At 44.0% G+C, this 16319-nt stretch overlaps 1 protein-coding gene across 3 annotated transcripts in view; it reads right to left on the reverse strand.

The window, feature by feature from the left end:
* Positions 1 to 16319, reverse strand: part of NUDCD1 (NudC domain containing 1) — a 120080-nt gene that overhangs the window by 92626 nt on the left and 11135 nt on the right. For all 3 annotated transcript variants that reach the window (XM_018570765.1, XM_018570773.1, XM_018570760.1), the window contains exon 2: positions 13324 to 13478. In XM_018570765.1, the coding sequence (XP_018426267.1) occupies positions 13324 to 13478 (155 nt within the window). The remainder of the gene's footprint in view (positions 1 to 13323; positions 13479 to 16319) is intronic.

The following is a 16319-nucleotide window of genomic DNA, read 5'->3' on the forward strand; positions in this document are numbered from 1 at the left end:
CGCGTTTGGACCCCGAACAGGGAAATCAATCGATAGCCGACGAATCGACGATCGAAAACGTTGGCAACGTTTTCAATCGTCGATTTTAATCGACTAAATCGATTAACTGTTGCAGCTCTACCAACGTGTACAACTTTTTGAAGAGATAAAACTGAATAAAATGACCCTTTAAAGCTGAACCCCGCCATAAGCAAAGATTGTGTAAATACAAGAGCCATGTGTATCCTTACTTCAATCTCAGTGTGTTTAGTGCATTTCTTCCAGATCTGTGCAGTCATCCAGTGTGAGACTTTGAGTTTCCTGTAATAAAGACCGGTCACTGCTGCTCTCTCTCCTTGTGCAGGGTGACTGGTCTGGTCTCCGCCCCCTCCAGTAATTTTATGCAGGCAGCCTGAAATGGGTGGGGACTGATGGACCCCTCCCACAGCTCTGCTTTCTGCACAGGCTATGTGGAGCAGAATGATGATGTCACTGCAGTATTTTCAAGGAATTAACTAGATTTGCAAAGACATTTGTTGTGAACAAAGTGGATTTGTATCCTTTGTGGCTATTGAGGAATATGTTTACATTAAAGTTTTTGTGGCTGGAGTTCCACTTTAAATCTGAGCTTTCGCTATGAAAATATTTAAAACATAGAATTGGTAGCCTCTACATAACCCCTGCTGGACAATCTATCCATTCTATATCACCAAATTATTCCTGACCCACAACTGTGGGCTGGATATAGCATCCCCTATAGCATGATGAGTGTAGGGTGCCATGGTGATGCCATCCCAGGGAGTAGACACATGAAGCCCTACGTTCAGAGGAGTGGGGTAAATGGTGCTCGGTGTTACTCAATCAGGAAGTTTACTGCCAGTTTACAACACTGGACAGGAATTAAATATAGCAGCCAGCTACTGCGCCCACAGCCTCCCCCATGCCTCTTTTCATGCCCTTACAAGCAGGCAACCCCTCCACCCACCCCAGTTATCCAGCATCATCCAATTCCTATACATTGAGCCTATATGAGAACTTTTCCATAGTAAAGACCCGTCTCTGCTGCTCTCTCTACTTGTGCAGGGTAACTGCCGAAAACTACAGGAGGGTCGGATAAAAGACCTAATAACCTCTGGATAGGTGGAGCCTGCTGGGTGCCTCTCACAGCTCTGCTCAGGCAATGTGTAGCACAGTGACGAGACCACCATTACTTTAACAAGGTAAGATTTGGGTTTGGAAACACATCTACTGCATACAAAATGCATTCACATCAATTTGTTATTGAGAAATATATTTAAATTAAACCCTTCATGACTGAGGCCTTTTTTTCATTTTTGCACCCATGTTATATTCCACATTTTAGGCCTGAAAATTACTTAAAACCCCCTAAAACATTATATATTTTCTGAAAGCCAAGACCCTACAGAATAAAATGGTGGCAGTTGCAAATTTTTATGTTGCGCGATATTAGCGCAGCTTCTTATCAAACCCCAAAATTTAGTGAAAAATTTACTTAAATGCACCACAACACATTTTTTAAATAAAATATAAAAGATGAGGTTACAACGAGTAAATAGATACCCAACATGCCCAGGTTAAAAATTGTGTGCGTCCGTGAAACGGCGACAAATTTCAGTCCCCCCAAAAAATCCATAGACAACCCTTGAAAGCCCCTACAGGTCATCAGTTCAGAAATATCTAAAAATACTGGCCCTAGAATTATTGTTCTCACTCCGGCATGCGCTGCGATACCCAACATGTGTAGCGGGTTCGTCGTTTTCATACGTAGGCGCACCCAACGCGTGTTTACGTGAAGACGCGGGGGACTTTAAAAACCTTTTTTTCATCATTTTTAGATTTATTTAATTTAATGTTAATTATAAAAACAGTTTTTTTTTAAACTTTACTTTAATTGCCATCACATAGGGGGGCTTACATGCCCCCCATGTGATAGCAGATGGTGGCGACGGGTACTCTTTAAAGGTGAGGCTGGGGGTCCAAAAGACGTGCAGATCGAACTTCAATAGCTAATAGCTGGGCTTCAGAAGCTCAGCACTGACAGCTATGGGACCGGAAGTGATGTAACCTGCATCGCTCCCGGTCCCATAGAACGGGGAAGGGATCGAAAAAACGGAGGTTACATAATTTAATTTATGTTAAATCATTGCATAATTCAGGGAAAATGTTTAACATTTTCTGTACTTCTTCCGTTTTGTAGTTAAAAAATAAAATAAAAAAACCCAGTGATTTAATACCATTAAAACCTAAAGATCTATCTGTCCCCCAAAAATGGTATAAAATTAATTTCGGCACAGCGTTGCATGACGGAATAAATTTTCTGGAAGGAAAGCCATCATGAATTACATTTTTGCTATAGTTTATTTAGGTTTACCAAAGCCCCAAAGGGTTTGCATCAAAAGGACTGTAAACATTTAACATATACTTGTCACATATCACATCCATAACAAAATGAGTTTTCCTTCATTTATTTCTCTAAAGGATTTTCTAAACGGACAGCTTTCATTGACTAGCTTCCTGAATTTGGCAATAGGGCAGGGGTCTCAAACTCATTTCACTCGGGGGCCACTCAACACATTTTTTTCTCCCATGGAGGCCTCTTGCCAAATTTCATACTTCAAAAGAAAATGTAATTATATACATTTATATTGCACTAATATATATATATATATATTATTATATCCATTATAGTACAACACCAATACGGCCCCATTCATACCTGTACGTTTTAGGTGCAATTAGGGATTCCTGCGGATTGCTTGCGTTTTCCTGCAGCAGGAATCACTAATAATTACAAGTGACAGCTGTCACCCATTCAAGGTAATGATCAGGTGCCAGCAGCTGCATGTTAACGCCTTCACACCGCATGCAATGGTATGCGATATGATTACATGCGGTTAGAAAACACTCTCCCTGGATGCACATTTGATGCGTCCAGGGAGAGCGACTGATTCCTAACCAAATGTAATCATATCATGCATCATTACATGCGGTGTGCAGGCGTTTACATGCAGCTGCTGTCACCCAATCATTGAATTCAAGTGGCAGCGGTCACCAAAAACACCAGATTAGGCATTCGTGCTGCTGGTAAATGCAAATACCCGATGCAGATGCAGTCCCTAATTGCACAAGATACCAGTGTGAATGAAGCCTAACACACTCCCCCAAATGATTACAGATCAAACAAATATACATCACCCTGCAGAGTGTTTCTTGTGACATTGCTTATCGAAATAATGTCATGGCAAATGAGTGCCGTAATCAAAGCTAAAGGTGGTCCAGTCAGATATTAGCCGGTGTGACTTTTTGGCCAGGCAGTGTACATTGCCCAGTAAAGTATTTAAAATTTGTGCTCAAGCACTTGCAGTCGTCATGTTTTCAAACACCTCCAACTCTCTCAGTTCTGCTTCCTTGAACTTCCTGTGCAGTAGAACATCACAAGGGACAGAGCAGTCTCCAGCAACTGTCCATCTACTAGCTTGGAGAAGGGACAAGGGAGGAGAGGGGAGCTGGGGAGGGTCTTGCCTTTCTGTGTCTGTGTTTGGGCACCTTGCTTTAACCCTTTCGCTGCCAAGCCCTGCGTAACGCTTTTAATCTCAGCAGGCCACACCATTTTTGCAATTCTTCAGCTTTTTTTTTTTCAACCGGGACCCGACACCTGGTTTCAGGCGATACAAATGCCATATCCCTGTGATGTCACTTCATCCCACCCCTTTGCTTATGTGCACAGGTGGACGTGGATCTCCTCGGCCACGGCTGATTGAGCAGAGGGGGAAAAAAGATTCCTTCTGTGTTCGGAGGAGCTCCTTCCATTAGGGCTGCAGCTAACATTTATTTTCATAATCGATTAGTTAGCCGATTATTAAGTTCGATTAATCGACTAATCGGATAAAAAAAAAAAGGGCTCCAGTGATGGACTACTAGTTTCTATTGAGATTGTAGTCCATCACGGGAGCAAGCTTGGCGCGGTGGAAGTATCAAATCGATAGCCGACGAATCGACGATCGAAAACGTTGGCAACGTTTTCAATCGTCGATTTTAATCGACTAAATCGATTAACTGTTGCAGCTCTACCTTCCATGTTCAAAGACAAAATCTGGTCCAAACCAGAGCTCATCCCTACTCTAATTGGACAGGTGATTAGCAGTTGGCCAGGGCTTAGTACACAAGTCAGGTCCATAGTAACAAAGGGAAACTAAACCAGAGAGGGGCACAAAGGAATAATAAAAAGGTAAATCAGATACTCGTGCTACTTGCTTTTAAACAAGACTTTCACTTTAAGATGTTTACAATTAATAATGGGTTTTGAATCTACAATATCTAACAAATGACATCAGTTTAGAGTGGACCGATCCTTTACTCTAAATCACGTTTACTTGTACTTTTAGGAGAAAATGCTAATTAATATTCAACATTCAGCACTACACTGACACCTTTCCAGCTGGTATTTAAATAAAGTGCATAAAAACTCAACAAGCAGCCAACAGATCCATAACATATCAAACAGCAGAATGTGATGTTATCCATTACATAATCCATCACACTTTTTTCTACCCCCATACGTGCTACCTCGTCCTGCTGTTGCAGTAATGAGCCTATGTGCTCTAATGCACCATGAATGCTTTCCGGTCCATTTTTGGCACAGTAGTCATTTTTGATGGCTGCAGATGAGCGGATGGACAGCTACATGCAGTACAATGCCATCCTGAGCATTTCATCCGCATAGCATGCAAAGTCACAAGCTGTTACATCAATAGCGCAGTGTTCAGACAAACATTAAGAAGGGAATGAAAGAAAAAGAATCAAATGGCAACAATCAAAATGTGAACGAAATGAAACGCCCCTCTGAGCCTTATCAAATGATAGTAAGCAGCGACTAAATAATTGTGTTCCAACAGTTCCATCAAACTGAAGGTGCCCGAGAATCAAGTGGAGCGCCATTGACTGACGTCCAGTTACCGGAGAATGGATTTACATTTAACCTGACTGTCTGAAAATGTACCAAGATAATAAAAGTGCTAAAGTGCAGTCACCTTGCGACACATTGAAGTACCTGTCTTAAAGGTGGCCATACACTCTACAACCATCGCAAGACTTTAGTCTTGCGATGGTTGTAAAGGGATTAAAAAAAACGTACGATCTGCCTATCTTGGACAGGCAGATCGCACTCTCGATCATCGCAAGCCCGCCCCCCTGAGGGGCGGGCTTCCGATGACCGCAATGCTGAACGGGCAGTGTACGCGTGCGCACACCGGCCCGGTTCAGCATTTGTCTTCCGAGCACCGTTCTAACCAGCCGAGAATCGTACGATTCCCGGCTGGTTTTCGAACATGCTGGTTTGACAGAAGACGTGCGACCGTACAGTAGAAACGGTCGCACGTCTCCGTTCACACTGCTCGATTATCGTACGAAAACCCGATCGCATACGATTATCGTACGATAATCGTGCAGTGTATGGGCACCTTTAGGCCCCTTTCAGATGGGCGGTCCGATTGGGTCCACCTGTCGGTTTTTCAGGCGGACCCGATCGGATGCCCATTGCTAGTTTATGGGCTGCAGGGTGCCTGTTTACCCCCAACTCCTGCCAGTTTCAAAAGAACAAAGGGAACTGTTCCTCCGCACCTGACCATGCCGGATCGGGGGTAATCCGATGTAAGTGGACGCATGCAGTTTTAGTTTGTATAGACACGGATGTCACACCGGTGACATCCAACCCATATTGCTCTGATCAGGAGGGGATCCGTTAAATGGGCCTTAGTGTTTAGTTCAGGGGTCCCCAAACAAGGGGCCAATTCATCGTCCATTAATTAAACTGTTTTGGGGGACAGATTGTGGTCAGTAGGAGTAAAAATCAAAAAAATAACGCCCCAGAATCAAGGGTCTGTGTGAGTGAGTAAGAATGTCTTTACGTTGGTGGGCACTGGGAGTAAAACATAATGGGGGGAATTTATCAAAACTAAAGCAAACAGAACCTGGAGCAATTTCCCATGGCAACCAATCAGCATCTCTTTTCAGTTTGCCCTGGTAAGATTTGAAAATGAGAGAGAAGCTGATTGGCTGCAGTGGAAATCTGCTCCAGATTTTGTCTGCTCCGGTTTTGATAAATTCCCCATAATGCCTCTTTGTCAGTGTTCCATGAGAGTAAAAAATGTACCTGTCAGTGTGAGAAAAAAAGAATGTCACCGTGTCAATGGCAGCAAAAATTGCCCTTGCTTCAGTTACCAGTGGGATTAAAAAATCCCCTAACATCAGTAGGAGTAGAAAAATGGCCCTCTCTTGTGGTCATTGGATTCAGTCAGATAACATACCACAACCCTCCCCCCAAAGCTTAATCCGCTTGACATAGGCTGCTAACTTACTTCTAGACCTTGTGCCACTCCTTGTGAAGTCATAGCAAAATCATAGAGACACCATCAGGCAGGGGATCACTCCACCCAATAGCACCTGTAAAGATTGCTGGCTGCTAGAATGGTTTCTGTTCATGCACCTGGCACACCACTGCCATACTGCACAGCGGTTCCCCAAACATGCAGGGCCTACTTAAGGGCCTGTTCACATGAGATCAGGTCCTGATCAGCAGACGTGGAGCTGCTGATGCAGTGCGTTTTTTGGCCGCGTTTTTGATGAGTTCCAGCAAAAAAAAAAAATTTTTTTTTGCTGCAGTGGGGCTGTTCGTATGTTAGCTGCAGCGCAGTGCGTTTTTGACGCGTTTGCGTATCCGGACCGTTTCCGGACCTGACAAAATGTGACATGCAGTATTTTTTCTGTTGTAAGCTGAACGGACTGCGCACGTGAGAACTGGAGCCCATAAAACACATAGGGATACATTGGGATGCATTTTGAGTGCAGCAGCGTACGGAGCCGGTCAGCACACAAAACGGACGTCGTGTGAATAGGCCCTAATACAGGGGTCAGTTCACGGCAACCAGCAGGCCATAGTTTGAGGACTGCTGCATTAGATCAATGCCTATGTCTTTGTGGAGCCTCCCTGGATCCCAGACATCTGCTGGACACAGCTTTGACTTTTGCCAATGTCATCCCTTCACACTTACAATCTGTAGACTGCAGGATGCGTTGGCTTTTATATCCGCTAAAGTTTTAATTGGAGCAAAATAAAAACAAAGCTCAATGCAATCAAGAAGTGAGCTTCGGTAACCACCTGGTATCAACCACTGACCCAAAGAGCTGTCCTAACCAAAATGAAACTGTCCAGATTGAATAGGAAGCATCGGCATAGCCACCTGGCAACCACAAATCAGCATTAAAGGAACCATCCACAGGCCTCAAACTTGTAGTAACAGCAGCATAAATCTGCATTGGGTAGAGCTTAATATGAACTCCACCAGTGAGAGTATGTACATAAATATTTAACTTTTTTGTTGTAGTTGCGTTCTGAAATGATACGATTGATGCTTTACATAAATAATGACAGTCCAACAGTGGCAAGATATATACGAGAGAGAAAAAAATGCAAATGCTTATTTTTAGATTACATGATCTTAGTAGTCATCCACTATGCCTTGCGCTGCATCAAACATCATGTTTTGTAATGTGATTTATTATGTGAAAAGCAACACCCGGGAGGAAACGCAGCCAAGAAAACTTGAGTTACAGTGCGCAAGCTGTCAGCGAGTCCTCACAATGTGCAACGAGTACAAATGAACATCTGATCAGCATCCACTCAAGCTGTCACCTACAAGATGTATTCTAGAAAAAAAAAAAGATATATTTTATGTAACACACAAACTCCTGAAAGGAATAAGAACAAAGCCAAGGAGAAAGTACGGCGCATATGGAGCAGGTCATCACGACTCGCTATCATGGTAGCTCTAAAAACATAATTTTCCATTTTAAAAGTAAACTCATCACTAAACATGACAGGCAAACATATGCAACTGCTAATGTGACTTTCCAGAATTTAAAGCTCTGCAGCTCAAGGACTACATGCAGCCCATTGGTATTTATTGTACAGCCCTCGGGCCCCACCAAGAGTCTGTTTTGGCATGCCTAGGTGCTCACTAAGAACCAGTATAGAAAGATATTCATCAAACTGCCTTGCACTTGTTGAAGTTGATCTAAATTCTAAGTCTCCTTTCCCACCTAGGTGTTTTGTAGCTTTAAGCACGGAGCAATAAAGCACCAAAAACTCTATTGTTTTCTGTGGCACCCCTTCATACCTCAGTGCTACCGCGTTGGTTAATACATGCATGGTAACACACGTTAAAATGTGTTGCGTTGAGGAAGCCCATTTAAAAACACTCCTAATTGCATCCAAAACGTCACCTGACCCTTTTTTCGGTTGCGCAGGGCAATGTGCAGTAGTTGGCTATAGTGTACTGCAACACAGCCGCATTGCCCTATTGCACCGGGGTGCCATGAAAAATACACAGTACACCGGAGCACCAACGAATAGAACAAGTGTAAGCCGAACGCTGTGAACCGGCCAAAACGTCTCTTTTGTTATAAAATAGCAGCTTTTAATAAAAACAAACTAAAAGAAAAACAAAAAACGTATTGTTATATTCAGAGAATGTCTGAAACAATTAAATATTTTCCAAAAATATAAAAAATAAGTTTAAGCCAAGATTTTACCTTCCACTGTTCTCTACACTTGAAAGGTCATATGCAGCAATTAGAGCAATATATGGTGTTACCAAGGCAACAGAGACACTACAAATTAACTGATGAACTGTAAATATTGCCAAAAATGTGTCCACTGACACCAAGAAAGGGAGGTGAAAACTCATCAAGGGCAAGGCCAGCGTTTAATGAGCATCCAATAAAAGAAAAACACCCGAGCTTGCTTTCACCACACGTGCCACTAACCTCCGGGTAGTTTACATCACATTAAATAGGGCGAGAGAGTTTCATTGCTATGACATCAGACGTTAGAAGTTCTCTTCTAGTTAACAATGGATCGGAATGGACAGGAACACTACATTACAGCTGTCGAGTACTATGTAAGGACTACGCCGCGAACACTAAATGGAAAGATGTTAGCGTGCGGAAACGAGAAGGTAGAATGCACATTAAAGCTCTTCAACGAGTTATCCTTTCCGGCTTTTATTACTTCATTCGTGTAATAAACAACCATCTTCATCATTCAATCAATGCAGACAAAATTAAGATTTTTTTTTTTTATCAAGGGTCAACCAGTTTGAAGTGTTTTTAAGCTTCAGTAGCTAAAGAGGACCTGTACTTAAAGCAAATCCGCCAGCTATTTTAAAATACTGTAAAAAGAGAACAGCTAATGGGTCTGAGCAGGCAAAAGACATCCTGTAAAAGTATTTACCCTTTTTCTGGGCTTAAGGTCTTCATCCATCTTTACTGGCTGTGCTGGAATGGCATACCTACAATGCACACAGAGCTGTACATATGCAGTGCGGACAGGCAGGTAAGAACGTTCGGACAGGCAGGTAAGAACGTTCTATTAGAATAGACATAGCATGCGTCTTCTCCAATGAAGAGTCTGCCTGCTTGCAATTTTTTTTATTTTTCAATTTAGTTCCGCTTTGAAAGGCCTTAAAAGAGAACTATGCGGTGAGTGTTTTTCCCCATAGTTCTCTTTAGGGTCACGGGAGGACCTATACTAGCGTCCTCCCGTGACCCAAAGCTCAGTATAGAGCGGGTCATTCCCCGCGATATATACGGTGAGCGCCGCAGCTGGGACAGATTCCGACATTACTGTTGAGATCCACCCAGCTGCGCGAGTGACAGCTGGCTCTACCTATCTAGAGGCACAGCCAGCTATGCACGCCCCCTCCCCCGTCCGATCCTCCACTCAGCGCTGGGGGATTGGAGAGGGGGAAATCTAAGGATTGTGTTTCCTGGAGATCCGACTCTCAACTTTACCTATTTGTTTCAATGCAAGTTGCTAGTCAATCAGATCCGTAACCAAATAAACACATTAACTGAAAAAAATAGACTTGGTGGGAGACAGCTAGTCAAAGAGGTTAATAGAGGCTCCGGACAGGCAATTCAGTTGCCAAAAATATTAATTTATTAAAGAAAAAATCATTAGTGGAACATAGCCATTATTTCACTCACTGAAATTTAAAACATTGAAGCATGACATTCAATTTTTGGTCTTCTAATGAGCAGTTTGATCAGATAAATTGCTCTCGTATATTTCACATGTCTTTTGGGGACCATCACAAATTGTGGAGTAGAGGAGAAGTCCACTTGTGGTTTGTTATCCGTATCCAATTCCCACCACTGAGAGTCTCTGCGTATGGAATATCGCCTAAAGTTGTAAGAAGTTTACTATCCGTTAATTGATTAAGGTAAGAGAAGTTTCCTTTTGTTACTATTTGTTTGTGCTTCTGTGGCTTTAAAATTGCCTTTTGCATTGCTTTAGATTTGGTAGCTTAGTATTCACAATGAAAAAATAGTTACAAGGAGTTTCTTTTCTTTTCAGCGCCCTCTGAGTAACCAGTGTAGGTTAATCAGTGTGTGCTATTAACCCCTTCACCGTGGGCTTTTAGTAGGTTTGGTTTAGTATTTACAGTGGCAGAGTGGTTACAAGAAGTTTCTTTTCTTTTCAGCAACCTCTGAGCAACCAGTGTCGATTAAGCCGTGTGTGTGTGCGCTATTAACCCCCTCTTAGCGGGCTTTAGCAAGGTTGTGATCTGCTGCAATTGAAGGATACAGGATCTTCCTTATTATGTGATCTCTTTAGACAGCTTTAATCATTATTTCCACTATTTTAGTGACAGGCTTATCCTTATTCTTACTGGACTTTGAATTAGAGTGAAGACTATTGAATGTCAAGGAATCCTTAACGGATATATATAATAAAGCTTTCACTCACGTTTGATAGAAGTCAGCGGAATTAGACCAATATGGAAGTTCTTTCGGTGTTGTCCATAATTCAAAGGGTGAAGTTGCGTCCTGTTTGTATCCTTTTGTGTCTTCAATGAGTACTTTTTCGAGGGGGAAGGGGGAAATCCCTGCAGGGAGCAATGACTGACAGTCACCACTCACTGCAGGGAGACAATCGAGAAGTGAGCAGATCGTGCACAATTCTGCTCACTACCCGATCGGTTGAGCCGACCTGTGACGGCTTCTTTGTCACAAGTCAGCTCTAACTATGAGGATGAGTGAAAATCACTCATCTCATAGATCTCCTTTAAATTTCCTGATGTTGGGACTTGGCTCCAACCCCCAGAGAAAAGCCATCTTCAACCATAGTTCCCCTGTCCAATAACAGTGACCTTACTGACCACTAAGCTATTGTCATAGGACCAGGGGATGGTGGGTAGACAAGGGTTGGCCCAAGGGCATAAGTTTAATGGACAGGCATAACCCCCAACATAGGCTTAATGGACAAGCATAGCTTTGTAGGAGTTGTCCTGTAACCAACCCCAACCCACACCACCCGAGTGCTGCCCACCTGGACAAAAACCTTTTACTTTCCACCATGATCCAACAAACTTTGGCTTTGCCTGCAAAAGCATTTGTGGTGGGTCTTCTCTATAGGTATGCATGCATTCATTCCTATAGGTAAGTGTACTCAGGCAAACCTCCAACAGTACAGGAGAGTATGGCTCACACACAGGAACAAATGAGTCCCACGCCGAAGTCCGCTGCATTGTGGAGGAAGGTAATTATTTGTCCAGGTGGCCAACAATTGGAAAAGGGGATATTTTAAAAAGACAAATTGTACAAAAGTACAGTTGTCTTTTGAAATCAAGGAAGTTGATGCACTAGCAACTTGCAACAAGAGTTCTTGGTCAACCCAAACCAAAAAAGGTAATCCCTAGGTTTTGACCATCCTTCCCCAACAATCCTGCTGTACAGGGGATTACAGGTATATCAAGACCATCACATCTTTATGACATTGTTGTAACAGTAACCTTCTCTGGAAACGCCTGAACTCAACATTTTGGATAGGTGTTCACATCCTTAAAGCCATATATATTTTGCCAGTGTTGTTTCAGCTCTAAGGGCCCATTCACACGAAAAACGTATGTCAACAGAGGTCTGCAGACTTACAATTTTAACCTATGTGGATTTCCATTGTGTTTTTAAAATTATTTATTTCCAATCTTTATTCAAATTAACTAGGGCTGGTAATGATTAAAATGTTCATGTTCGATAAAAAAATGTTTTAAATCGATTAATTTCTATTAATTATAACGCACATACAGATCCAACTACACTGGCCTACACACACACTCAAACAGTATGAGGGGAATTTATCAAAACTGAAGCAAAAGTATCTGGAGCAGTTGCCTGCTACAAGCAATCAGCTTCTCTCTTCAGTTTGTTCAGTTAAGGTGGATGCTGATTGGTTGCCATAGGTAACTGCTCCAGATTCTGTCTGCTCCAGTTTTGATAAATTCCCCTATATGTATGTTATGACTTTCAGGGCTAGTTCACACCAGTTCCAGTGCGTTCCGGTCCGATTCGTGCTGGAACGCACTGATCGCATCCCGGCCGCCTCACTGCATTCTGGGGCGGGAGGGGGCGTGTTGTTGCATTAAAGTCAATGGCAACGCAGGTACGCCCCCCGGGCACAGTGTGATCTCCGGAACACATGGCAAATCAATGTCAGTGTTCTGGTCTCTCTGGGCCCCCCAAACTGGCGGAACACCAGGGCTCGGTTTCGCCAGTGCCAGTATCTGCGTTTAGTATTGGGTCACTTTCACGAGTGCTTGTGAAAATGCCCAGTATTGGCACAGATGCATCCCTACTTAATATAATGTATTGCTGGGACTTGCAGTCCTGCATAGTTGGTGGTATTCTGCATTGCTGTATAATCATTATACAGCAATGCAGGACACCACCAGCTATACAGGACTACAAGTCTAAGCAATACATTATAATATAAATTGGAATGTCAATTAGAATGCCCCCAGTTTAAGAGCCTTACCTGACTCCTGCAGCAGCTGCTTCATCTCGGCAGCCAGAGGGTCCTCTCCCAACAGCTGATTGATGACGGGTGACCAACACAGCCTCCTCTCCCCGCACAGCTGCCCGTACATTCTACTGCTACGGGTGGCAGAGCGGCGAGGGGAAGGAGGGGGGATTTGCATGAAGGGAGCTGCGGGCCCTCTGCTTCCTCTCTAGCCCCCCGAACAGGCGGAACTCCTCGGCTAACGAAGGGAAGGAGGAGTCCGGTGATGTCACAGACATAGATGTCACCGGACTCCTCCCCCCTTTCCCACGTTAGCCGATGGAGCCACTTGGGGAAGGGGGAGGAGTCCGGTGACGTCGATGTCCGTGACGTCACCGGATCTCCGACGGAACTCTCGAAAGACCCGGAAGACGGCGGAGAATGGGGCCTAAAGGAATTTGAAAATCTGCAAACTAAATATTTCTTACCAGAGTCACCGCCAGGTTCAAGATTCTACCAAGTTGGTCCACATAAAACACACTATCAGGGCACCATGGGTTACTGTGAAGGTAATTATACATTCCATATGCCTGCATGTGGTCCAGTGTGTACTGATCATCCCGGAGCTTCACTTCTGCAACAGCTGAAAGAGACAGAAAAAAAAAAAAAGAAAAAAGAAAAAAAAACACAGTTTTACACACTGTTCAGCCTGAAACTTTACAGCTTATCTCCAAAATGGCACATCCTGCGGTCCCTGCACACCTCCTCCCCTATTTATCATTACCTCACTTGTTGCTTGTCGTTTGAGCAACAAGTCCTACCCTTGTGCCGGTCCACCCTTTGATCTCTTGTGTACATTTCTGGATCCCTGTGTTGGCTTTGTGCCCTTTGCTTCCCCGTATTCTTGTGTTCCCTGTTCTTCTCCAGTGTACCCTGTGATCTCTCAGTTGGCTATTTCCCCAGTGCTACGCACATCCTCTGTGCATCCCTAGTGCTCGGTTCCTGTGCATCCGTGGCCGTGCTATGCACGTCTCCCATTTCATTCCCTCATGAGTCTGCTTTTGTCCCGCACCTTCCCTTGTGCCCATCACCCTGTGTGCAGTAGTTCCTGCGTTATACATGTTCCCTTGTGTATGCTCTCTGTATCCAAGCTCCGGTATCACGCACCATCCCTTGTGTGCATCTTCCTTGGCCTGCTACTTGCACTGCTCGCATTTAAGAACTTATATTTACTGATTTTTTCATGATTTCAGAGCTGCATCCATTTATGCATTTTATATCGGTCTACGGTTAAGCTTTAAAGGCAACAAAAACATCACATTTTCTTCTGATCGATATGTTCATATACGAATGGAGAAATATGCTCTCTTCACTTCACAGACAGAAAGAAAAAGGTGCGAAGAACTGAGTTACTCGGAATGGGTGCGAGGAAAAAAAGAAATCAATTTTACCAAGCATCAAGACTTGTCAACTCTGAAATCTAACCTCCGCCTCTCTTGTTTTTATCTACTGCAGAGAATTACACCTATTTTACAACTCGGCCTTATAAAATAATGCCAGTCAAAGGAACAGTGGGGATGCCAAATTTCCCCATGTGCTGTGTGGGTGAGGTAATCACAGACAGTATAGAATTCAGGATCCAGTCTGTCCAGCCCATGAGCTGACAGGATTGAAAGAAGCCAGCCCCATTAAAAGCTAGAGAAAACCTCAAAAGTTAGGTGCCAGCTGTACATTTTAAGGAGCATTGGCTACCTGGCTCCTGAGGCTAGGTTCACACCTGCACTACACCCGGGACACGCGTCCCGGGATAGCACGGCCCTGTACAATGCAGGCAGCGATTGCCGCCCTGCCCCATTGATTTCAATGGGGTGACATCGCGCGGCAAACGCAGAAAAAAGGTGCCAAGTACCTTCGTTTTGCGATACAGGACGCTAGGCTGTTTTAGCCACAATCGTGTTCGGAAAGCACGGGCGGAATTGCGCCAGGACACCGTGCAATCCGCCTGGCACGACTGGGGGGCCATTAGAAAATAAATAGCACCCACAGCGCGATCGGTTCGGACGTTTGCGACTCCTGACTGTGCGGCAAGGTGTCGCCTAGGTGTGAACCTAGCCTGAGATTTGTCCAGTCCTGCTCTGCAGGATAAATTAGCTGTAGACTAAAGCTGGCCATACACCTATAGTTTGTCTGCAGATTTCCATGGTCAGTTGGACAAAGTGCAACAGATTCCTCCATCTACGCTAAACTGTGTGGCTGGAGGAATCTTCCACTGGGCCAAGCTTCAGTATCTTGCTAGTCGGCCCCGCTGGCTCTCAAAACGCCTGAACAATCTGATTGGATGCAGGCATCGTTCAGGTATTCTGAGAGCCAGCGGGGCCGACTAGCAAGATACTGAAGCTTGGCCCAGTGGGAGATTCCTCCATCCACACAGTTTAGCGTAGATGGAGGAATCTGCAAAAATATATATTGTTTAAAATGGGCTTTCAGTGAGTTCAAGGGCGTTTGCATGCGTTTTTGATGTGTTTGCATGCGTTCCAGAGCAGGTAAAATAGGGCCTGCTGCAGTTCTTTTTACCTGCTCTGGAACGGAACGCTGCGATGTGAACTGGAGCTAAAAATACCATTGGAATACATTGGACGCAGTTTTGCTCCAGTCTGTAATTGCTCTGCTCCTGGAACGCGCTTGGTGTGAACAATGCCTTAGCGCACCTACGAAGTTGCATCTCAGTGATGGGAACTCAAGGGAAAACTCAAGTAACAATACATGCAATGAATCTAGACATGGTGCAAAGGAAGCCAACATCCCAGCCCCTGTCCATTCCTATTGTGTCATTCTCCTTTGTGAAATGAAAGGGTTATTTGGTTTTTTAACCAAATCAAATGTTCCACTTACAATGGAAGCCGCTTCTTGATTTTTAAAAGTTTTCACTTCCTGCAGAATTAGCTGGTCCCCTGAGCACTGGACCTGTGTTAGGCTCAGTTCACACCTAGGCTTCAGTGTTTTCGCGTATATTAGTGTGCATCTTTCCCAGAGTTTCATCCAGCATATTTAGCACATTTTGGTGCGCGTTAGACATGTACACATAAAAACACGCGCTTTAGCGAGCAGATTAAAATACATTGCTGCGAATGGACAAATGTGCACAAAAACCAAGCACAGAAATGTGCAAACCGCTTACGTTGTGTGTTTCCATTGCAGGCTATAAGGCCAAACGTGCTGTAACCTGCCCAAAAAAACTCATGTGCATTTTCCAGCGTTCAGCATTTTACAGCTTGCAAGAAAACTCTCAGGTGTCAACAGGGGCCATTGAAAAGAATGGGATTTCTTGTGTTGAGACTTGAGTTTTGCTGCGCTTAGCTTTGAGCGTCAAAATGCCTAGGTGTGAACAGGGACAGAGGGAAGCTCCTTTTCCTTGCATGGTCCAATGGAGCCACCCTCGTGTGTGCTAGTAAGCTGTGTGTCTGTGTCTCCAGAATCAGACAAA

This window comes from Nanorana parkeri, unplaced genomic scaffold (assembly GCF_000935625.1).
Source record: "Nanorana parkeri isolate BGI_ZX_2015 unplaced genomic scaffold, ASM93562v1 scaffold39, whole genome shotgun sequence".
Classification (NCBI taxonomy): domain Eukaryota; kingdom Metazoa; phylum Chordata; class Amphibia; order Anura; family Dicroglossidae; genus Nanorana; species Nanorana parkeri.